This window comes from Corvus moneduloides, chromosome 27, assembly GCF_009650955.1.
Source record: "Corvus moneduloides isolate bCorMon1 chromosome 27, bCorMon1.pri, whole genome shotgun sequence".
Taxonomy (NCBI): Eukaryota; Metazoa; Chordata; class Aves; order Passeriformes; family Corvidae; genus Corvus; species Corvus moneduloides.
In genome coordinates, this window is record NC_045502.1 from 5,215,980 (window position 1) to 5,238,587 (window position 22,608).

The 22,608-nt window shown below is 56.0% G+C and overlaps 1 protein-coding gene across 1 annotated transcript; it reads right to left on the reverse strand.

Moving 5' to 3' along the window:
• Window positions 1-17,724: 17,724 nt before the first annotated feature.
• On the reverse strand, window positions 17,725-22,550 carry LOC116435480 (vasopressin V2 receptor-like). The gene is made up of 5 exons (XM_032091815.1): window positions 22,545-22,550; window positions 21,864-21,983; window positions 20,960-21,420; window positions 18,669-19,057; window positions 17,725-18,178 (listed from the first exon to the last, which is right to left on the reverse strand). The coding sequence occupies exons 1-5, from the start codon at window positions 22,548-22,550 to the stop codon at window positions 18,033-18,035; spliced, it is 1,122 nt and encodes a 373-aa protein (XP_031947706.1). The 3' UTR covers window positions 17,725-18,032.
• Window positions 22,551-22,608: the final 58 nt, after the last annotated feature.

Consider the following 22,608-nt stretch of genomic DNA (forward strand, 5'->3'; position numbering starts at 1 on the left):
CTCAGCGTGCCCAGCGGGGCACAGGGACGCAGCCCCGGCACAAGAGGAGGCACATTCAGCTGCTCCTCAGCGTGCCCAGCGGGGCACACGGACGCAGCCCCGGCACAAGAGGATGCACATTCAGCTGCTTCTCAGCGTGCCCAGCGGGGCACACGGACGCAGCTCCGGCACAAGAGGAGGCACATTCAGCTGCTCCTCAGGCAGCACAGCGCAGCTGCCCCTGGACTCCTCCAGGCCTGCACAGCTCCCTCTTTCCTGGCACAAAAGCCCTTCAGGCTGATACCCAGGATTTCAGTTCCTTAGTCCTCCTTGTGGCAAATGACTCCAAGAGATGCCTGGGAAGTCTCAGGGAGATTCTGGAAGATGCAGGTTCACTGCAAAAGTAAAGATGTATCAATGTCAGCTTCCCTGGAACAATCTGGGGCTGCCAGGCAGGATTTTTTGTTCTGAACTTGGAGGTCAAGATTCTCAGAGGTGTCTGGGAACAATGTCAGGTAGATCCGGAAGATCCAGGAACCATGAAAGAGAAAAATCAGCTCTGGTACTTGCCTTGGAGGAGTCTAAGGGTTCTACCCAGGATTTCAAGTGCCTAATCCGGAGATGAAAAGACTCTGGCAGATGCCAGGAGGAGTCTCCAGTGGATCCCGGTCTAGAGAAAACTTCCAAATGAGCAAAAACATCTTGGGAATCTTCCCTGGAGAAATCTGGTGCTGCTTCCTGGAGCTTCTTCAAGGAGATGTGAAGACTCTGGGACCTACCTGGGAGAAGTCTTGGGTGGATTTCTCCAAAGGAGAAAAAACGTATTGGAAACCTTCCCTGGAAGATTGTGGGCCCGTGGTTATAAACTCAGGTCTCAAAATTAAAGATCGAAAGACTCCAAGAGAATCCTGGGAGGAATGTCAGGTGAACCCAGAAGGATGTAGTTTCTTGCAAGGGGGAAGAAAGCACCTGAGGCAGCTCTGCTGGGGCTTCTGCCTGGGATCTCAGCTCCTTAGAATGGATATGAAAAGACTCCAGGAGGTGCCTGGGGGGGGGACTCACATGGATCCTGGAAGATTCAGGATGCACAAGAAAAGAAAAATCACCTTGGGTAATTCCCTTGGGTGAATCTGGAGCTGCTCTTGGGATCTCAGCTCCCTTGAGGAGAAGGGAATACGCTCCCAGAGATGCCTGGGAGGAGTCTCAGGTGGATCCAGGAGGAGGAAATATCCCATTGTGCCAGTTTGGCCAAATTTAGAAATACATCCTCTGAGAGAAGGCAGGTTACAACCAGCCCTCCCCCACCAGGTTTGGGAAAAAAAGAAACTTTTTCCTTGAAGGAAAGTGAAAGAGATAAAAACTATTTCTTTAACAAACACACGGGAAAAAGATAATAATGCTAAATAATAAAACCTCTCGCTCTGCTGAGAGAAACCTGGGAACATTTCAGAGTCCTTCCGTAGATCTCTCTCCCCCTCCTTGGAGCTGGGACGGGGTGGTGGGCCCACCTCGAGGGCCAAGGCCTTGGTGGAAATTCCTCCCGATGTATTCTGATGTTGAAACCGTCCAGCAGACAAAAAAGGAAAAAAACAAAGTCCCAGGAAAACAAAAGTTCAACTCTCCGTCTCCCCCCGGAGAGAGAAAAAGGAGCTGAAAAACTGGCCGAAAGCAAACAGGGTGCCTTCCCCACTCTTGCTCTGCTGCTGCAGCTGAAAAAACGTCTCTAGCTCTGTGTGACCTTGAACAAGCTGCAAACTGCTTTGAAGAAGTTTTGCTCAGTTTTTCCTCCCCCCTCTCAGGCTCAGTTTAAAGGCACAGAAAGGCACAAAATTAATTTCTGGGCATGGGGCAGCGATAGGGGATACACATCACAAAGTCATCCCAAGACACCCATGAAAGCAATATTTAAACTGGAGCAATATTTAAACCAGGGGAGAGTCTGGTGCTGCACCTGGTTATGGTGTTTAAGGAAAGACTGGACCTGGCACTCAGTGCCCTGGTCTGGTTGCCACGGTGGTGTTTGGTCATAGGTTGGATTTGATGATGTCGGAGGTTTTATCCAAAGGAATTGACAAAGATCAGAAATCAAGACTCCAGAAAATGCTTGAGAAGGCTCCAGCTCAATCCCAGATGATAACTTTTCTTTTAAAGAAGAAAAATCCTCTTGGGTACCTGCCTTGGGGCAGTGTGGGGCTGCTACCTGGGATCTCAGCTCCTTAGAGGAGATGTGAAAAGGCTCCAGGAGATTGCTGGAAGGAGTCTTGGGTGAATCCAGGAGGATACAATTTCACTTCAAAGCAAAATAGCATCTTGGGCACCTTCCCAGGAGGAGCCCAGGGCTGCTACCTGGGATTTCAGGTCCCCAAATAAGAGACCAAGACTCCAAGAAATGCTGAGAAGGGTCTCGGCATTTTCCTTCAAAAGAGAAAAATCATCTTCGATTGCCTCCCTGGAGCCGTCTCGAGTCACTACCTGGGATCTCAGCTCCTTCATGGAGATGTGAAAAGACTCCCAGAGATGCCTGAGAGGAGTCTCAGGTACATCCTGGAAGATGCAGGTTCCACGACAAGAGAAAAATCACCTCAGCTGCCTGCCTGGGAGCAGTCTGGGGCTGCTAGCTGGGATATCAAATCTCGGGGTCACCAGATGTGGACAGCCAGGCCATTTTAAATCTCAGTGCCCACACAGAACTCCATCCTCCGAAGCTGCTAACAACAAAGCAGCCCCCAGAGCAGTTCTGTGTAACCAATGTGGTAAACTGGGACATTATAAAAAACAATGTAAATCTCATTTCCATGCCAATGGAAATCAGGGAAACTTCCAACGGAGCTCGAGGGGACAGCGCATTCAGACAGAAATATTTCCCCAGGAGCCGCTGCGCCCGGCACAGGTTTGTGTGACCGGCTTGCCAGCGGAACAAAAGGCTCAGCCGGGATGGATGTTTGCACCGCCAGCACAGTGATTACAGACTCTCCTGCAGTTCATAAAGTGCCTTTGGATGCACATGGACCCATAGGGCAAAATTTAAGTGCTTTGCTAATAGGAAGATCCAGTGCTACTTTGCAAGGGATTTTTGTGCATCCGGGAGTAATTGATGCAGACTTTACAGGACAAATATGTGCAATGGTTTTTACACCCTCTCCTCCTGCAGTCACACCTGCTCATACTCATGTTGCTCAACTTGTACTTCTCCAGTCTTGTGTTCTCAGGACTGGACTTAAAGAGAGAGGAGACCGAGGCTTCGGTTCTACCGGCGCGCCTCAGGGTTTTTGGACTCAACAACTTTCTGAGCAGAGACCACAACTGATTTGTGAGCTAACACTGAAGGGGACACAGCCGCAGACTGTTGAGATCAAAGCGCTGATTGATACGGGAGCAGATGTCATGGTGATTTCACATCACAACTGGCCAAACTCATGGCCTGTCACTGCAGTGGGAAATTCAATTGCGGGTCTTGGGGGAATGACACAAAGTTATTTAAGTATTATATTTGTGCTCATAAAAAATCCAGACAACCAGGTTGCTACAGTTCACCACATATTTCACACTCTACTACTGTTCCTCTGGCTTTGCCTCCAGGGGTGTTTCTTATTTGCAGAGACCGAGCATGGGCTGCAATTCCATCACACATCAAGGGAGGTCCTTGCAGCTTAGGATGACTCTCACTGTTAACACCTAACACATAGCTATGATTTTACAGCATAAACTACGAGGAGGAAAATGCAGCACCCGTGTGTTTGCCCCTGATTGTGATGACAACACCAAATTTTGGCCACCAGGTGCTCGATGGGCTGTTTCCTTCCTTTCTCCACAAATAGCAGCTGCTAAAGCACTGGGACTGTTAAACAAGTTAGGATGTTGGCTAGCTTGGCAGAGTAACGCTACTTCCCTTGCTTTAGCCGGATTATGAACGGGTGTCAGTTCAGTAAGGCACGCTACACTGCAAAATAGAGCTGCCGTTGATTTTTTGTTATTAGCACATGGACGTAGATGTGAGGATTTCGATGGAATGTGTTGTATGAATTTGTCTGATCATTCAAAATCTATTCATGCCCACATTAAAGAATTACAAACAAACGTGTCAAAATTGCATGAAGAATCAGAATCTGATTGGCTCAATAGTTTGTTTGGCAATTGGAAAGTTGCAGGATGAATCAAAAATCTACTTAAAATCAGATGCCTGATCCTATTGGTTATTTTTTGTATCCTGCTCATTGTGCCGTGTTTATTGTCTTTTTTTCAAAGGGCCCTGCAAAAGTCAATAAATGCTGCCTTTGTAATACAAAAACAGAAGGGGGGACCTGATGAGGCTGACAGCTGGTCTGGGGGCCTCACAGAATCAGACCTGAAACCAGTCAGAGTTTACCCATGAGAATATTACAGTGAAATTCTGCAGCTTCAGTGAAATCCACAGAGAAGGCCAAGAAGATAATCAATGAGAGGAGATGTTCTGGACACAAGGGGAGGATGTTCTTGTTATGGGACACTGAGAGTGTACAAGGAAGAGCTTGTTGATAACATCTAGCAGTTATACCTTTGCTTGTGTAGCTGATTGCTTTACTGCCTGAATGGTCATTGTTTGTTAGACAGCCTTGTCACTGTTTGCTAAGCAGCCAGTCTTAAATTAGGCCACAGCCATTGGGAAGAGGTGTAAGAACAGCAGTAGAGAAAATTAAAAGTCTTTCTACCTTTCTCGACTATGGATTACGGCTAGTGTGGCTTTTATGTCTGCCTCGACAAAAGCCGTAAGTTGTGGTCAGCAGCTCCTTGTCCCCTTGGAGACCACTGACCAGTGGGGTCCCTCAGGGGTTGGTGCTGGGGTCGATGCTGTTCCACAGCTCTGTGGGCACTGTGGGCAGTGGGATGGAGACACCCCCAGCCAGTTCCCTGACAACCCTGAGCTGTGTGGTGGGGGAAGGGATGGATCCAGAGGCACCTGGACAGGCTACAGGGCTGGGCCCAGGCAAACCTCATGAAATTCAGCAAAGCCAAGGGCAGTATCCTGCACCTGGGAGGCAGCAATGCCAGACACAGCAACAGGCTGGGCACGGCAGGGACTGAGAGCAGCCCCTGGAGAAGGACCTGGGAGTGATGGGTCACAAAAAGCTCCCCATGAGCCAGCTGTGAGTGCCAGCCAGCCCTGAAACCAACGGAGCCCTGGGCTGCATCCAAAGGAGCGTGGCCAGCAGGTCAGTGGAGGGGATTCTCCCTGTCACAGCGGGGATTACTGCAACAAGTGTATTTCAAACCAGGAGTCCCGTGGAAAGCGAAGTATATATGGACAGATTTGTGGTAAATGTTTCAGAGATGTTTATTTCTCCAGCCGCATGGCCAGGGCTCAGCTCAGGAACTCTCTCAGTCACGGGACCCGAGGGTCCTTGGCGTTATCAGGGAACCCAAACCAACCAATGGGAACGAGGCTGAGCAGGGGCAGGGAAGCCCCGTGTCTGTGCCCTCAGGGCCCCTCTCCCAGGGCTCCATGGCAGGGGGAAGGGACCCCAACACCTCACCCGTTTTATTTTAATAAAAGGAGAATGAAAACAACTGGATAAACATAACAAGAACAGTTTCAAGACAAAACAAGCCACCCTCCTGAGTCTTTAAATGTCCAATCAGATTCTGTGGAACATCTTAGGGCTGACAGACGGGAGACAGAACTCTCCGGGCATGTTTTGTGGGGAAACTGAGGCAGGAGAGGGTTTAATTTCTTCCCTTCCCCTTTTCATCCCCCCCTCGGCATCAGAGAGGAATTGTAGGGAAATGGAATTGTATAGGGAAGCCATGGGGTGAAAAACGGATTAGGAATAAACTGGGGATAGGGTAAACTTAGGAAGGGGTTCATATTGGGTATAGGGTGAAAGGGGAAAGTAGGCTGTGAGTAGGGAAATTGCTGGGATGGATATTGTTTATAATTTTGTGCATAACGGCTGCCTTTGACTGGAATACCCCCCGGCCCAGTAACATTTGCTGCTTGTAAACCCTTCTTTCCTTGTACTATATCAAACTGTACAACTTCTCCATCTCCTACACTTTGCAGGTAATTTTTAGGGTTATTCCTTTTAATGGCAGTTCTATGGATGAATAGATCTTCCCCTGTATCATCTCATGTTATAAACCCATAGTTGTTTTTGACATTGTACCATTTCACAGTTCCTGTAACTTTCGTTGCTACAACTCCTCCTATCACGTGCTTGCGTGTTCATCGTGGCTGCTGGTCCCGCGTGGCCGCCGCCTCACCGACTCCGACGTCTCGGCCGGGCCCCCGCCTTGCGGCTGCTCCGCACTCTCCGAGGGACGCTGCTCCGGCGCGTGTCTGGGCTCTGCGAGGCCCCGCGTTGCCATCGCCGCTGGCTCCGTGCCCCGTGAGCGGTTCCACTCCGCAAACTCCACGCTGCTTTGAGAGCGGCCCCGTTCTGGCTCAGCGCTGCGCTGCGCGGCCTCTCGTGTCGCTGTGGAAACCGCCGCTTCTCCCTCCGCAGGGCTCTCCGAGCCGTGTGCTCAGAGCGGCCTGCCGCGCCGATGCCCGGTTCCTGGCTGCTCGTGGCCCACGGCACCCGCGGCGCCTGCGGCATTGCTCCCTCACTCGCGGCCGCGTGGCCGGGGACCCCGAGACAGGGATGGGGTCTGCGATAAGGGGCGCGCTCCCGAGGGGGCCGGGCGCATCCAGCGCAGGCACCTCCGCCACCGTGAGCCACAGGGATGGCGGCCGCGCGGCCTCGGCCGCAGGACTATGGCCATCCTTTGCTTTAATAGGACCATATAAATGCTCCTGAATAGCTCCACTGACTACCATGGATCCACGCAAGGGTTCAATCACTAATACATGTTCTGTTTGATCTTTCATCTTCCACAAGATCTCGTCCCAAAAACACCCCTGACAAGATCCAGGAGGTTCAATATCAAAAAGTAACTCTCGAGAAATAAAGGAGAAATTTTTGAAAAGCCAGTTAAAAAAAGTTCTAGATCTCCCAGTTTGTTGGGGTTTTAGTTTAGTCTTAGTTTTTTTCCTGTTAAAGGAATTTTCTCCCATATGCATGTTGCTAGGGGACAAATAGCTGTACTTAAGAAAGACAAAAAGGGGAGTGGGGCGGGCCTGGCTACTCCTTTGTCTACACCTGGGTGTGGGGGCAGTTCGCTCTGAGCGTCTGGAGAGAGAAGCTGCAGAGAAAGGAGCTGCTGCTTCTTTCTTGTTGGCCGTTCTTTCTTCCTGCTGGAAACAACGCCGGGACCCCAAAAGCCGCTTTCCCTGCCCTGCTGGAGACCGGGCTGTGGCTGCCCTGCCCCGCTGCTGCTTCGAGCTTTCGCTACGCTGTAGCCCTGCTCGCCCTGCCTGCCTGGGCCTCCGTGGGGTTCTCCCATCTGGATACATCTCGCCTGCCACCCGGGATTTGCGTCCGTCCCTGCCGTTCCAGCCTGCCGTTTCAGCCTGCTGTTCCTGAGAGCCCGGGATCAGCTGCCCAGGGGTTTGTGAAGCCTTTGTTCCATCCCTTCCCGGGATCCCAGGGCACCAGAGCCGCGTGCTCCCCGAGCTCGCTCCGGAGCGCCCCCTGCAGCCGCGGGGGAACCATCGCACCTGCCCTGCTCACCGGGAGCCGCCAGCGCCCCTGCCGGCTGCGAGCGGAACTGCACCCGAGGGGAAATAGCCTGACAGCCGAGAAGGCTGGGACTGGATTTGTGATTGCTGTTACTGCCATAGTTGTTGTTGTTTTGTTTGACTGGTTATATACATATATATATATAGTAAAGAACTGTTATTCCTATTTCCCACATCTTTGCCTAAAGGCTCTTGATTTCAAAATATAATAACTTGGAGGGAAAAGGGGTTATATCTGCCACTTCAAGGGGGGCCTCTGCCTTCCTTAGCAGACACCTGTCTTTCAAAACCGAGACAGATCTTGGCGCCCAACGTGAGGCCTGAGGGCATTAAGAGATAGAGGTGAAAAAGGAATAACAGTTCCTCGATAACTTTATTTTGTGTGCTGGATATTGGAACCTTGTTAGGCAGCACTATGTGGTCTAGTTTACCCTGGTTTGGGTGGCATGTAGCCGTGGCTATATTCTTCCCCTTTGCAGCTCCTTACTTGAATATGGGTCCTCTGACTAAGGCTACCATTGCTGTTATCCAGCTTGCGTTATGGGTCGAGAAGGTGAGGAATTCATGGGTCTTTAACTTCCTCCGGAATGTGGGCACATGGATAAACAGCTATCACACACTGAGCACATGTTTTTGGGGTTATGTTAACAATGGTACCTTCTGTGAGGAAATGACACCAGGGGAAGTTTTCTCCCAACCCCTCAACCAGTTCTTTGGGCCCACCCCATCAATTTTCGAAGGGTTTAAATTCCCTCTGAATACTAACCATCTGCTGCTGATAGGCCTACTCTATTTAGCATTCAACGATGAGTTGAGATTGGCTTGGATATCTACCCGGACACCAGCCCCAGAGACTAGAGATCCTGCCCCGGAACCTGACATGGCCCCAGAGAGTAGAGTTCCTACCCCAGAGCCTGATCCTGTCCCAGAGCCTGACACGGCCCCAGACACTAGAGATCCTACCCCAGAGCCAGAGCCTGACACAGCCCCAGACACTAGAGATCCCGCCCCACAGACTGATACTGCCCAACAGTCCACCTCAGAAATGGACTACCCAAACTGGGTGGGGGTACTGGCAAAAGGGATGCAGGAGATGTGCCAAGAGATGGGTCAGGTGCGCCAGGGGATATGCCAGGAGATGGGTCAGGTGCGCCAGGAGATATGCCAGGAGATGGGCCAGGTGCGCAAGGAGATGTGCCAGGAGATGGGCCAGGTGCGCCAGGAGATATGCCAGGAGATGGGCCAGGTGCGCAAGGAGATGTGCCAGGAGATGGGCCAAGTGCGCCAGGAGATATGCCAATTGCTAAGGGAATACACCTCCTCAGCTAGTGAAAAACCCTCTCCCTGCCCCAAAGAGGGTGAGTCCGATGGTGCAGCAGTGGAACCCACGGACGTTACAACCGTCCAGGCTTCAGCTGAACCACAAGGACAACCACAGCCAGCAGCAGTCGCCCCTGTGCAAAGGAGGAAGTATAAGACCAAATCAGTACGACCAGTTAATGATGATGGGCAACCAGGGCCCTCACAACCAGCAGGAGAGCCAGAGCCAGAAGTCATCACTGAGTCCCTGTCGCACGACAGTCTCCGTGCTATGCGAAACGACATTGTGCGAAGGGGGCGTGAGCCTTATACCACCTGGCTGCTTCGGGTTTGGGACCTTATGGGCACAAGTGTGCAACTGGCTAGTGGTGAGGCAAGGTATCTGGGATCGTTGACCCAGGACCCAGGTGTGGACCAGATATTTGTGAGGGAGCCAGGGCCTCTCTCTCTTTGGGAGCGGCTCTTAATGAGTGTGAGAGAAAGGTTCATTCACAAAGAAAGAATGCAGGAGTATCATCATAGAATGCAGTGGAAGACACTCGAGCAAGGGATCCAACAGCTAAGAGAGGTGGCAATATTAGAGGTACTCTTTGGGAAGGATGGACAGCATGATAATGACCCCGATAAGGTCAGGTGCACAGGACAGATGATGTGGAACCTGGCAAGGCTAGGGCCATCACAATACACCACCTTCATTGCAACGATTGATGCTGACAATACCCGAGAAACAGTGGGCTCTGTTGCCAACAGGCTCAGGCATTATGACAGCATGATCAATGGCCCGCTGAAAGCTCATGTCTCTGCTGTGGTCCAGGACCTCAAAGAGGAGATGAAGGAGATGAGGGAGGAGATGAGGGAGGAGATGAGGAGGGTCAGTGTGGCACCAGTGCGAGTCACAGGCCCCCAAGTCAGAGCCCATCGTCCCCCTGCTAGAGAGAGAGGGTACACCCCACGAGCTGAGCTGTGGTTTTTCCTGTGTGAGCATGGGGAAGACATGAGAAGGTGGGATGGGAAACCCACCTCTGTCCTGGCAGCGCGGGTGCATGAACTCAAGGAGGGAGGCACTAACCGAGGGGGTTCCGCTAAGGTGAAGGTAGCCTCAGCCTCCCGTGACCAAGCTGCCAGGTATTACAGAAGGGAGGATGATATGTCGGATCCCCTTGAAGGTACCTCGAGCATGTACGCCCAGGGAAAGAATGATAACCAGGGCTAGAGGGGCCCTGCCTCTAGCCAGGAAGAGGCACGGGAGAACCGAGTTTTCTGGACGGTGTGGATCCGATGGCCTGGCACATCAGAGCCACAAAAATATGATGCATTGGTTGATACTGGGGCACAGTGTACTTTAATGCCATCGGGACATGTGGGGGCAGAACCTGTATCCATCGCTGGGGTGACCAGGGGATCACAGCAGTTGACCCTTTTGGAAGCTGAGGTGAGCCTGACTGGGAAGGAGTGGCAAAAGCATCCGATTGTGACCGGCCCAGAGGCCCCGTGTATTCTGGGCATAGACTTCCTCCGGAATGGCTACTACAAAGACCCAAAAGGACTCAGGTGGGCATTTGGGATTGCTGCTGTGGAGGCAGAGGGCATTAGGCAATTGAACACCCTGCCTGGACTATCTGAGAATCCTTCTGCAGTTGGGCTCCTGAAAGTGGAAGAGCAACGAGTGCCAATTGCCACCTCGACAGTGCACCGCCGGCAGTATCGGACAAATCGAGATGCTGTGATCCCCATCCACAAGATGATCCGCGAGCTGGAGAGTCAAGGGGTGGTCAGCAAGACCCACTCACCCTTCAACAGCCCCATCTGGCCTGCGCGCAAGTCTGACGGGGAATGGAGATTGACTGTGGACTATCGTGCCCTGAATGAAGTGACTCCACCGCTGAGCGCTGCCGTGCCAGACATGTTGGAGCTCCAGTACGAGCTGGAGTCCAAAGCAGCGAAGTGGTACGCCACTATTGACATTGCCAATGCATTCTTCTCCATTCCTCTGGCAGCAGAGTGCAGGCCTCAGTTTGCCTTCACCTGGAGGGGCGTGCAGTACACCTGGAACCGACTGCCCCAGGGGTGGAAGCACAGTCCCACCATCTGTCATGGACTGATCCAGACTGCACTAGAAAAGAGTGAGGCTCCAGAACATCTGCAGTACATTGATGACATCATTGTGTGGGGGAACACCGCAACCGAAGTGTTTGAGAAAGGAGAGAGAATAATTCAAATTCTCCTGCAAGCTGGTTTTGCCATCAAGAAGAGCAAGGTCAAGGGACCTGCCCGAGAGATCCAGTTCCTGGGAGTAAAGTGGCAAGATGGACGACGTCAGATTCCCACCGAGGTCATCAATAAGATCACAGCAATGTCTCCACCGACCAACAAGAAGGAAACACAAGCTTTCCGAGGCGCTATAGGTTTCTGGAGGATGCACATTCCCGAGTACAGCCAGATCGTGAGTCCTCTCTACCTGGCTACCCGCAAGAAGAATGATTTCCACTGGGGCCCTGAACAGCAGCAAGCCTTCGCCCAGATCAAACAGGAAATTGCTCACGCCGTAGCCCTTGGCCCAGTCAGGACAGGACCAGAGGTGAAGAACGTGCTCTACTCTGCAGCCGGGAACAATGGTCTGTCCTGGAGCCTCTGGCAGAAGGTGCCTGGTGAGACTCGGGGCCGACCACTGGGATTCTGGAGCCGAAGCTACAGAAGATCTGAAGCCAACTACACTCCCACAGAGAAGGAAATCCTGGCAGCTTATGAAGGAGTCCAGGCTGCCTCAGAAGTAATCGGCACAGAGGCACAACTCCTCCTGGCACCCCGACTACCGGTGCTGGGGTGGATGTTCAGAGGAAAGGTTCCCTCCACGCATCACGCCACCGACGCTACTTGGAGCAAATGGATTGCCCTCATCACGCAGCGCGCCCGAATTGGAAACCCAAGTCGCCCTGGGATCTTGGAAATAATTACAAACTGGCCGGAAGGTGAGACTTTTGGGTTATCTTCTGAAGAAGAAGAGGAGCAGGTGACACGTGCCGAAGAAGCCCCACCATATAACGAGCTACCAGAGAGTGAAAGACAATACGCCCTCTTCACTGATGGTTCCTGCCGAATTGTAGGCGCTAACCGGAAATGGAAAGCCGCTGTATGGAGCCCCACACGACAAGTTGCACAGGCTACTGAAGGAGAAGGTGGATCGAGCCAATTTGCTGAGCTCAAAGCTGTCCAATTAGCTCTGGACATAGCTGAAAGGGAGAAGTGGCCAAAGCTCTACCTCTACACTGATTCATGGATGGTAGCCAATGCTCTGTGGGGTTGGCTGGAAAGGTGGAATAAGGCAAACTGGCAGTGCAGAGGAAAACCAATCTGGGCTGCTGAAGAGTGGAAAGACATTGCCACTCGGGTAGAGAAGCTATCCGTGAAGGTCCGTCATGTAGATGCTCACATCCCCAAGAGCTGGGCTAATGAAGAACATCGTAACAACAAACAGGTAGATCAAGCTGCGAAAATAGAGGTGTCCCAGATAGACTTGGATTGGCAACATAAAGGAGAACTGTTCCTAGCTCGATGGGCCCATGATGCCTCAGGTCATCAGGGCAGAGATGCCACCTATAAGTGGGCACGAGATCGAGGGGTGGATCTAACCATGGACAGTATCTCCCAGGTTATCCATGATTGTGAGACATGCGCTGCGATCAAGCAGGCCAAGCGGGTGAAGCCTCTGTGGTATGGTGGGCGATGGTCCAAATACAAGTGTGGGGAGGCCTGGCAGATTGATTACATCACACTGCCTCAAACCCGCCAAGGCAAGCGCTATGTGCTCACAATGGTAGAAGCCACCACTGGATGGCTGGAGACCTACCCTGTGCCTCACGCTACTGCCCGGAACACCATCCTGGGCCTGGAAAAGCAAGTCCTTTGGAGGCATGGCACCCCTGAGAGAATCGAGTCTGACAATGGGACTCATTTCAAGAACAGCCTTATCAACACCTGGGCTAGAGAACATGGCATAGAGTGGGTGTACCACATCCCTTACCATGCACCAGCAGCTGGGAAGGTTGAGCGGTGTAATGGACTGCTTAAAACCACCTTGAAGGCACTGGGTGGGGGGACTTTCAAAAACTGGGAGATGCATTTAGCAAGAGCCACCTGGTTAGTTAACACTCGAGGTTCCACCAGCCGAGCAGGCCCTGCCCAATCTGAACCCCTACAAACAACAGACGGGGATAAGGTTCCAGTGGTGCACATGAGAGGTATGCTTGGAAAAACTGTTTGGGTAAAGTCTGCCTTGAGCAAAGACAAACCCATCCGTGGGGTTGTTTTTGCTCAGGGACCAGGTTGCACCTGGTGGGTGATGCAAAAGGATGGAGAGACCCGATGCTTACCTCAAGGGGACCTTGTTTTAGGGTGAACTACCCATGGCTCTGTACTTGTATCAGTATCAGCATGTATATTTGTATATAATTTGGGTGATGCATAGATTTATATGGTTAAAAAAGTTAAGTTTCATGTAACATGTTAGTATGGGAAAAAATTCGGGGTGGATAATGTTGGGGTTTTAGTTTAGTCTTAGTTTTTTTCCTGTTAAAGGAATTTTCTCCCATATGCATGTTGCTAGGGGACAAATAGCTGTACTTAAGAAAGACAAAAAGGGGAGTGGGGCGGGCCTGGCTACTCCTTTGTCTACACCTGGGTGTGGGGGCAGTTCGCTCTGAGCGTCCGGAGAGAGAAGCTGCAGAGAAAGGAGCTGCTGCTTCTTTCTTGTTGGCCGTTCTTTCTTCCTGCTAGAAACAACGCCGGGACCCCAAAAGCCGCTTTCCTTGCCCTGCTGGAGACCGGGCTGTGGCTGCCCTGCCCCGCTGCTGCTTCGAGCTTTCGCTACGCTGTAGGCCTGCTCGCCCTGCCTGCCTGGGCCTCCGTGGGGTTCTCCCATCTGGATACATCTCGCCTGCCACCCGGGATTTGCGTCCGTCCCTGCCGTTCCAGCCTGCCGTTTCAGCCTGCTGTTCCTGAGAGCCCGGGATCAGCTGCCCAGGGGTTTGTGAAGCCTTTGTTCCATCCCTTCCCGGGATCCCAGGGCACCAGAGCCGCGTGCTCCCCGAGCTCGCTCCGGAGCGCCCCCTGCAGCCGCGGGGGAACCATCGCACCTGCCCTGCTCACCGGGAGCCGCCAGCGCCCCTGCCGGCTGCAAGCGGAACTGCACCCGAGGGGAAATAGCCTGACAGCCGAGAAGGCTGGGACTGGATTTGTGATTGCTGTTACTGCCATAGTTGTTGTTGTTTTGTTTGACTGGTTATATACATATATATATATAGTAAAGAACTGTTATTCCTATTTCCCACATCTTTGCCTAAAGGCTCTTGATTTCAAAATATAATAACTTGGAGGGAAAAGGGGTTATATCTGCCACTTCAAGGGGGGCCTCTGCCTTCCTTAGCAGACACCTGTCTTTCAAAACCGAGACACAGTTCCATTATTTTTTTGTTTTGTTGTTCAAGGATTCCTTTAACTTCTAGGTACATTTCTTTCTGTGGCTCAGAGAGCCCCATTTCCCACGATTCTTCCATAGTCCAGAGAGAATATCCAAATCAAGATGAGAAGAGAGAGGTCTAGAGTGGTTATTTTACTCACGAATTTTCCTCAGGGATCGGTATCCTGCTCGCATTCCTCCACCAGTTTGTCGCAGTGGGGATTACTGCAACAAGTATATTTCAAACCAGGAGTCTCGTGGAAAGCGAAGTATATATGGACAGATTCGTGGTAGATGTTTCAGAGATGTTTATTTCTCCAGCCGCATGGCCGGGGCTCAGCTCAGGAACTCTCTCAGTCATGGGACCCGAGGGTCCTTGGCGTTATCAGGGAACCCAAACCAACCAATGGGGAATGAAGCTGAGCAGGGGCAGGGAAACCCCGTGTCTCCTCCCCAGGGCCCCTCTCCCAGGGCTCCATGGCAGGGGGAAGGGACCCCAACACTCCCCCTCTCCTCTGCTCTTGTGAGACCCCACCTGGAGTCTGTTAGGAATGGAGAGGGGAGTTTTAAAGAAGTTTCTGCCTTTGCCCAGGCCTCTGGCAGTAGACAGTACTTTTACTGAGGTGGCCAGCACCCCAAAGCCCACTCTCGTTGCAAGTTCTTAATAATGGCCAATTAGGTCTATTACAAAATGAATTATTTATTTGATAGACACAAATTTAACAGACATAAGACTTAAACAGATTTACTTACTACACAGGATAAACCCAGAAACGCTACTAGTAGCTAAGCAGCTCAGTGCACTATATTGAGGCACCTGTATTACTGTGTCCTAGGTTACGGTGTAAGATGTGCCCACAAGCGTGTGTTCTATCACCATCTTCATGAGCTGTTAAAACCAGGTGGGGCAGTGCTCCCTGCCTCCTCCCTCAAGACTATGTCCTGTTAATGGCCCATCAGTGCCTTATCTCATGACTCACCATTCCACTGTGAGAACCAAGCATCCCATCCTGGGTATAAACTGCAATTTTTGAACACCACAGGCAGCCTTTCCCACTGGATTTCCAGAGGACAGGAGCTACATACCTACCCCTGGACCTTCTGAGGAAGACCAGATCTTTCTACACAGGATCACCACTTCAACAGAACCACAACCATTCAGGAGGACGGCAGCCACCACCTTATCGGACTGCTACTGCTACCCTGACTAACAGGGTCAGGCCATATCTGACTCTGTCAGTTTAAATCAGTTTTTTCCCTGCCTTGTTTTATATACATATATATTAGTAAAGAACTGTTATTCCTATTTCCCGTATCTTTGCCTGAAAGCCTCTTGATTTCAAAATTATAATAACTCAGAGGTGAAGTAAAGAAATTCAGCCAAATTAAATTTAATAAAGAAATAAATTTTATTCCGTGGCCGTCACACAGAAAGCCACGATTGGAAAAGGTCAGCCCCGAGCCCGGGATCGGTGCTGGGTGAACACAGATCTGACCTCTATCGCATCAGATCCCCAAGTTCACAAATGTCGCTTCAGCTGGTTCCTTCTTATACAGTTCTTGGGCAGAGTCCAAATTAATTCTATTCTTCTCGCAATTTAGCATATTCATGATGTTTTCGTGTCCCGAAGTTGGACTGCACAAAGCATTTCCTGGGTCTGATGAATTGTCCATCTTGGATGATGAATGGTCCATCTCCAATTCCTGGAACAGTTATTCTTAGTTCCCGGAATGGGATACTCCTTTAACATCCCCGAGATGTTAATCAGTTTCATCATCATCCAGATCATCTCCCAGGTGTGGTGTTAATGGTTCCAGATAAGGTCTACCTCCACCCGAGATAGACTTTTTCGTATGCTGATTAGTTCCTGGCCGTATTGTGTTCTCTGCTGCTGCCAAGGCTTGCGAAATTTATGTACACAAGCATGAATTACCAATTTCATTTATAACAGTTCCATGAAGTTCCCTTGCGTCACAGCGCTCTCCTGGGTTCCGTGAGCCGCTCTGTGTCACACCAGCCCGCGGCTTCCACGAGCCTCCGCAGTGTCCCTGTGGCCCCCTGGCTCCAGGAGTGGCCGGCTCGGAGCTCCTGGCGCTCAGCAGCTCTCAGGAGGAGCGGCCGCAGGGACACCGTGCAGACGGTGCCATCGCCCCGGCTGTGCCCACGGCCCGCCCAGCCCCCCGCGCCTGGGCCTGTCCCCGCCACGCCCTCGGCCTGGAACCCCCGCGAGCCCTCAGGTGTGCGGGTGACACCAGCGAGCCCTCAGGTGTGCGGGTGACACCGGTGACACCAGCGAGCCCTCAGGTGTGCGGGTGACACCAGCGAGCCCTCAGGTGTGCAGGTGACGCCGGTGACACCGGCGAGCCCTCAGGTGTGCAGGTGACACCGGTGACACCCGCGAGCCCTCAGGTGTGCGGGTGACACCGACGCGGCCACCCCCCCGGCCCCGCCGCGTCCCTCCAGCGGCCCCCGCCCCCTCCCGCCCCCACCGCCTCCGGATTGGCTGCTGCCCCGCTGGCCCCGCCCCCTCCCGCCCCGCCGCCTCCGGATTGGCTGCTGCCCCTCTGGCCCCACCTCCTTCTGCGCTCACAAGCCCGCCCACTCGCCTGTTCTCCCGGCAACGGCAGCGGTGCCTCATTAGCATAGGCCCTCACTAGCATAGACCCTCATTAGCATAGACCCTCACTAGTATAGACCCTCATTAGCATAGACCCTCATTAGCATAGACCCTCACTAGCATAGATCCTCACTTGCATAAACCCTCATTAGCATAGACCCTCATTAGCATAGACCCACATTAGCATAAATACTCATTAGCATAGACCCTCATTAGCATAACCCCTCAGCTTGCTCGCCTCGGCCCCGCCCCCTTTGGTGGCTCTGGGGGTGGCGCTGGGGGTCCCGGCGGTTTGGGGGCACGGGCCCCACCTCCTTCCCCCTCCCATGAGCCCGGGTTCGCCTTTGGGATTGGCTTCCGCTGCTGTCAGTTTTTGTTTAAGCCCCGCCCCCACCCCACAGGTCAGCGATTTGAATGTGGGGCTCCGCCCACCACGCTGTTTGATTGGTGGTGTGAGCTGGCTCATTTGCATGGAGCATACCAAGTTTGAAGGTGAGGAGTGGAATGGGAGGGGGCCGCCCCATCGCCATGGGAAGGAGGACGCGATGGGGTGTTAAGAGGTGCCGCAAATTGGGGGATTTGGGGTAAAAATCTGGTTTATTGGTGATTGGGTTTACAGACAGTGGGGGAGGTTGATCCTCCCCTTATGTCCCCTCCTCGTGTCCCCCCATCCCTTGCACGAGGGTTTGCAAGAGGCCCAGCTGTGTCCCCTCGTGCAAGCCCCGCCCCCTCGTGCAAGCCCCGCCCCCAGCACCCCAATCCTCATGCCCCCCCCATTGCACCACGAGCTCTCGGTCCTCGTGCAGTCCCCACTGTGTGACATGAGACCCCCCGGGCGTCCTCGAGTCCTCGTGTGAGTCCCGTGTGTGTCCCCACTGAGTCCTCATGTGAGTCCCGTGTGTGTCCCCACTGAGTCCTTCTGTGACTCAAGTCCCCCCACGCAGTGCGAGCCCCCATCCTCATTCAAGTCCTCGTGTCACCTTGTGTCACCTCGTGTGATCTGAGAGGCGGCAGCAGGGACACAGGTTGCGGGCCGTGTCCCCGTGGGACCCCGTGGGACTCTGTGTCACCCCGTGTGCCCCCGGGGGTGACGGCAGGGACACAGGACACGGGCCATGGCCCGGGCCAGGCTGGTGCTGAAGGTGGCCGAGATCCAGGGGTTGGTGCAGCTGGTCAGGCTGGCCAGGAGCATCAGGATGGTGAATGCAGGGCCTGGGGGACACAGGGACATCTGGTGACACCTGTGGACACCCCACAGCACCCCCAAGGACACCCCATGACCCCCCCAGGCTCTGGGATGGGGACATTCCCTGACACCCACCCCCAGCCAGAGTCCACCCTGGTGTGGGAAACAGCTGGGTCCCCCTCCCCTGTCCCGATGTCCCCATGGACCCACCCCCATGGCCCTGTCACCCCCATGGCCCAGGCACCTCCGTGGCCCCGTTCCCATGTCCCCCATAACTCCAATGCCATCCCCATGTACCTCCCCATCACCATGTCCCCACCCCCCACACCCCCACGTCCTCCATCCCCATTCCCCCACGCCCGTCACATTCCCGTGTGCCCCTCTTCCTGTGACCCCATCCTCACGTCCCCCATCTGTCTGTCCCCTTGGGCCCATGTCCCAGCATCCCCATGTGCCCACCCCCACACGCCCCCCATGTCCCCGCTCCTGTCCCCATGTCCCCCCGTCCCCTCTCACCTTCTCGGGGGGCACGGGGGTCCCACACTGCCCAGAGCTGGGCGCAGAAGAAGGGGGTCCAGCACAGCACGAACACGCCCAGGACCACCACGGCCATGCGGTGGCTCTTGGCCCGGGCCCGTCCCAGCCCCCCGGGACCCCCCGGGACCCCCCGTGTCCCCCTCAGTGCGCGCGTCACCGCCACCTGCAGCACCCCCAGCAGCACCGCAGGGGCCACCAGCACGGCCAGGGCCACCCAGGTGACGTAGGCACGGGCACCCCAGGGCTGGACAAAGGTGGCCCAGCAGTCGCTCTCGCCTGGGGCCACCTCACGCTGCCCGAAGATGCCAACCTGGGGCAGCCCAAAGAGCAGCGCCAGCGCCCAGGCCGTGGCCAGCGCATCCCAGCGCCTGCGAGCCTCGGCCAGTGCCGAGCGGGCCCGGCCCAGCCCAGAGCGAGCCCACCCAAGGGCTGTGCCAGCCCACCCCAAGGCCACCTGACACCACCCCGTGGTGGCCCCAGACCCCTTCGTGGTAGCACCAGACCCCTCTGTGGTGGCCCAAGACCCTCCCATGGTAGCTTCAGACACTCTTATGGTGGCCCAAGACCCCTCTATGATGGTCCCAGACCCACCTTGGGTGGGTTGAGACACCCCCATTGTAGCCCAGTTCCTCTCCATGGTGGCCTCAGACCCCTGTGTCGTGGCCTCAGAGTCCCCCACGGTAGCTTGACATTCCCCCATGGTGGCCCAGGACCCCCTCGTGATAGCCCCAGACCCCTCTGTGATGGCACAAGAGCCCCCCCTGCTGGCCCCAGACATCCCCATGGTGGTCCCAGACCCCCCCAGGGTGGCCTGTGACAAGGACCTTGTGGGCATCTGGGGTGATGAGGGGGGTGACGGGGACATCAGGGGAACGTGGAGGAACATTGGGGTGCCATTGGGACTTGGGGACACTGGGGACACCCGGTGGGACATCGGGGTGCAACTGGGACTTGGAGACACGGGGGTGACACAGAGGGACACTGGGGTGCCATTGGGACTTGGGGACACTGGGGTGACATGGAGGGACACTGGGGTGACATGGAGGGACATTGGGGTGCCATTGGGGCTTGGTGGCACTGGGGTGACACAGACGGAGACTGGGGTGACATGGAGGGACATTGGGGTGCCATTGGGGCTTGGTGGCACTGGAGTGATGTGGAGGGTTGGGGACACTGGGGTGACACAGGGGTCTGGGGGGCACAGAGGGGATGTGGCAGTGATGCTGTCCCCACTGTCCCTGTGTCCCCAGCCCTCAGCAGGTTCCCATGTGCCATCCCAGGTGTCCCTGCGTCCCTGTGCCCCATCCCTGCTGCTGTCCCTGTGTCCCCATCCCCAGCACCCCTTGGGTCCCTGTGTCCCATCCCTGGTGTCATCAGTGTCCCTGTGTCCCCACCCCCAGCACCCAGTGTGTCCCCCTAAGCCACTCTGAGTGTCCCCAGTGTCCCCATGTCTCTGTCCCCAGGACCCAGTGGATCCCTTTGCACCACCCCCAGTTTCCCCATGCCCTTGTGCCCCATATTTGGTGTCCTCAATATGTCCCCACCTGCCACCTCTGGTCTCCCCATGTCCCCCCATCCTATCTTTGGCATCCCCAGTGTCCCCATGTCCCTGTCCCCAGCATCCAGAGGGTTCCTGTGTGCCATCCTGTGTGTCCCCATGTCCTTGTACACCATCTCTGGTGCCCCCACTGTCCCCGTGCCCCCTCCCGCAGCACCGCCACCGCTCGCCCCTGCCATTCCCAGTGTCCCCATGTCCCCCTACCTCATCCCCAGCGGCCCCAGTGCCCCCACACTCCCACCCCCAGCACCCAATTTGTCTCCGTGTCCTCCCCTGGGTGTCCCCAGTGTCCCCATGGCCCCGCACCTCATTCTCAGTGTACCCGGTGCCCCCATGCCCCCACCCCCAGCACCCACCACACCTCCCCCTGCGTTCGGAGGCTTCCTGTGTCCCTCCCTGGCCGTCCCCAGTGTCCTCGAGTCCTTTTACCCCCTCCCCACCGTCCCCACCGTCCCCACCCCTGTCCCCCTGCCCGCCCCCTTTCCGCTGCACCGCGCCCAGCGGCCAGCAGGGGGCGCGGTGCCTGTCCCCGGCCTGCCCCGTGTCCCCCCGCCAGCACCCGCTGTGTCCCCGCGTCCCGGTGTCCCCGGTGTCCCCGGTGTCCCCACGTCCCCGCACCCCGCTCCCCGTGTCCCCAGCGCCCCCGCGCCCCCACCTGCAGCGCCCCCACCTGCAGCGCCCCCAGCGCGCCCCGCGCCCCCCGCCCCCCTGCGCGCCCCCGGCCCTCAGCCCCGTGCCCAGCGGGCGGCAAATGGCGCGGCGGCGGTCCCAGGCCATGGCAACGGCCACGTAGGCGGAGGCGAACATGGCGACGCCCTGCAGGTACTTGGTGAGGCGGCAAAGGGCGTCGGGTCCGCGGAACCGGTCCGTGAGGTCCCAGAGCAGCTGCGGCAGCACCTGCCCGGCCGCGGCCGCCAGGTCGGCCAGGCTCAGGTGCCGCAGGTAGCGCCGCAGGGGCCGCGCGGGCCGCGCCGGGGGCGCCCCGGGGCCGCGGGGGTCCCGGCGCGGGGCCCTCAGCGCCACCAGCACCAGGACGTTGCCCCCCAGGGCCAGCACGAGCAGCAGCGCCAGGACCCCGACCTCGGCCATGGCCAGCGCCGCGTCCCGGGGCGGCGAGGGGGTGCCCAGGGGCGGCGGGGCGGTCTGTGGGGAGAAGGGGGGAGAAGTGGGGGTCTGGGGGTGTCATGGGGGGTGTAGGGGGTGTCCGGGGTTTAGGGGAGTTGGAGGGGATGTTAAAGAGGGAGGGTCTGGGGGTGTTAAAGGAGAGGCTGGGGGTCGTAGGGCAGGGTATGGGGGGCATTGGGGGGGTGGGGGTGGCTGGGGGGGATGGGGTAGGGAGGAGGGTTGGGGGGATGTTACAAGGGTGGGGGCTGGGGGGGTCTGGGGAGGGTTAAAGAGGGGCGGGGGTGTATGGGGTATTTGGGGGGGGGGGGGGGGGTGTATGGGGGGTAAGGGGGTGCCCGGACGGGCTGGAGTGGCTCAGTGGGAAGGGCTGAGTTAGAGGGGGGTGCATGGGGATGTATGGGGGGGCCCGGCGGGGGTCCCCGACACCCTCAGGTGCCGCAGGTGCCGCCGGAAAGGGGGCGAGGGCCGAGGGAGGGGGTCCCCGGGCCCACCCGGGAGGCACCAGGGGGGTCCCTGAGGGCCCCCAGCACCAGGGTGTCCCCCCAAGGCCAGCGCAGGGACCCCACCTCGGCCATGAGCAGCGAGGGGCCGGGGGTGTGCCCGGGGGGCGTCTGTGGGGGCAAGGGGGGGGTTAAATGAGGGCCTGGGGGGCAATAGGGGGGTGATTTGGGGGGGGTTGGGGGTGTCCGGAGGGGCGGGGGCGAGGGAGGTTAGAAGGGATGTTAAAGAGGGGGGCTCTGGGGTGCTGAGGGACAGGCTGGGGGGTCATAGGGGGATAGATGGGGGGGTGTTGGGGAGTGTCCAGAGGGGCTGGGGGTAGAGGGGGTCAGAGGGGGTGTCCGGGAAGGTTTAAGGATGGGGCTGGGGACTGCAGGGGTTATTTGGGGGTTATGGGGATGCCCGGGGTGGTGGGGGGGGTAGAGGGGGTGTTAAACTGGGGGGGGGGGTCAGGGGGTCTGTGAGAGGTTAAAAGGGGACTGGGGGTGCGTGGGGGGTACGGGGGGTTTAGGGGGTGCCTGGGGGGGCTGGGAGGGCTCCGTGGGGAGGGGGGAGGGGGCATGGGGGGGTCTGGGAGAGGCGGGTTAGAGAGAGGAGGGGGGTTGAGAGGAAGGGGGGGTGGTCCGGGGGGGGATTGTGCAAGGAGTGGGACCCGCCCCCCTCCCCCCCGGTACCTCCATTTGAATTTTGGGGGTCCCTCAGCCGGCGGGGGGGCGCGGGAGGGGGGTCACTCCCCGG

Bases quoted from the DNA above. Each gene is read 5' to 3' on its own strand.
- LOC116435480 (XM_032091815.1), bottom strand. The intron at 19,058-20,959 runs GCAGGGGGGCGG...CGAGGCTCGCAG, and splicing joins GGGCTGAGGGCCGGGGGCGC to GCGCTGGGATGCGCTGGCCA. The intron at 18,179-18,668 runs GTGAGAGGGGAC...TGTGTCCCCCAG, and splicing joins CCCCCGTGCCCCCCGAGAAG to GCCCTGCATTCACCATCCTG.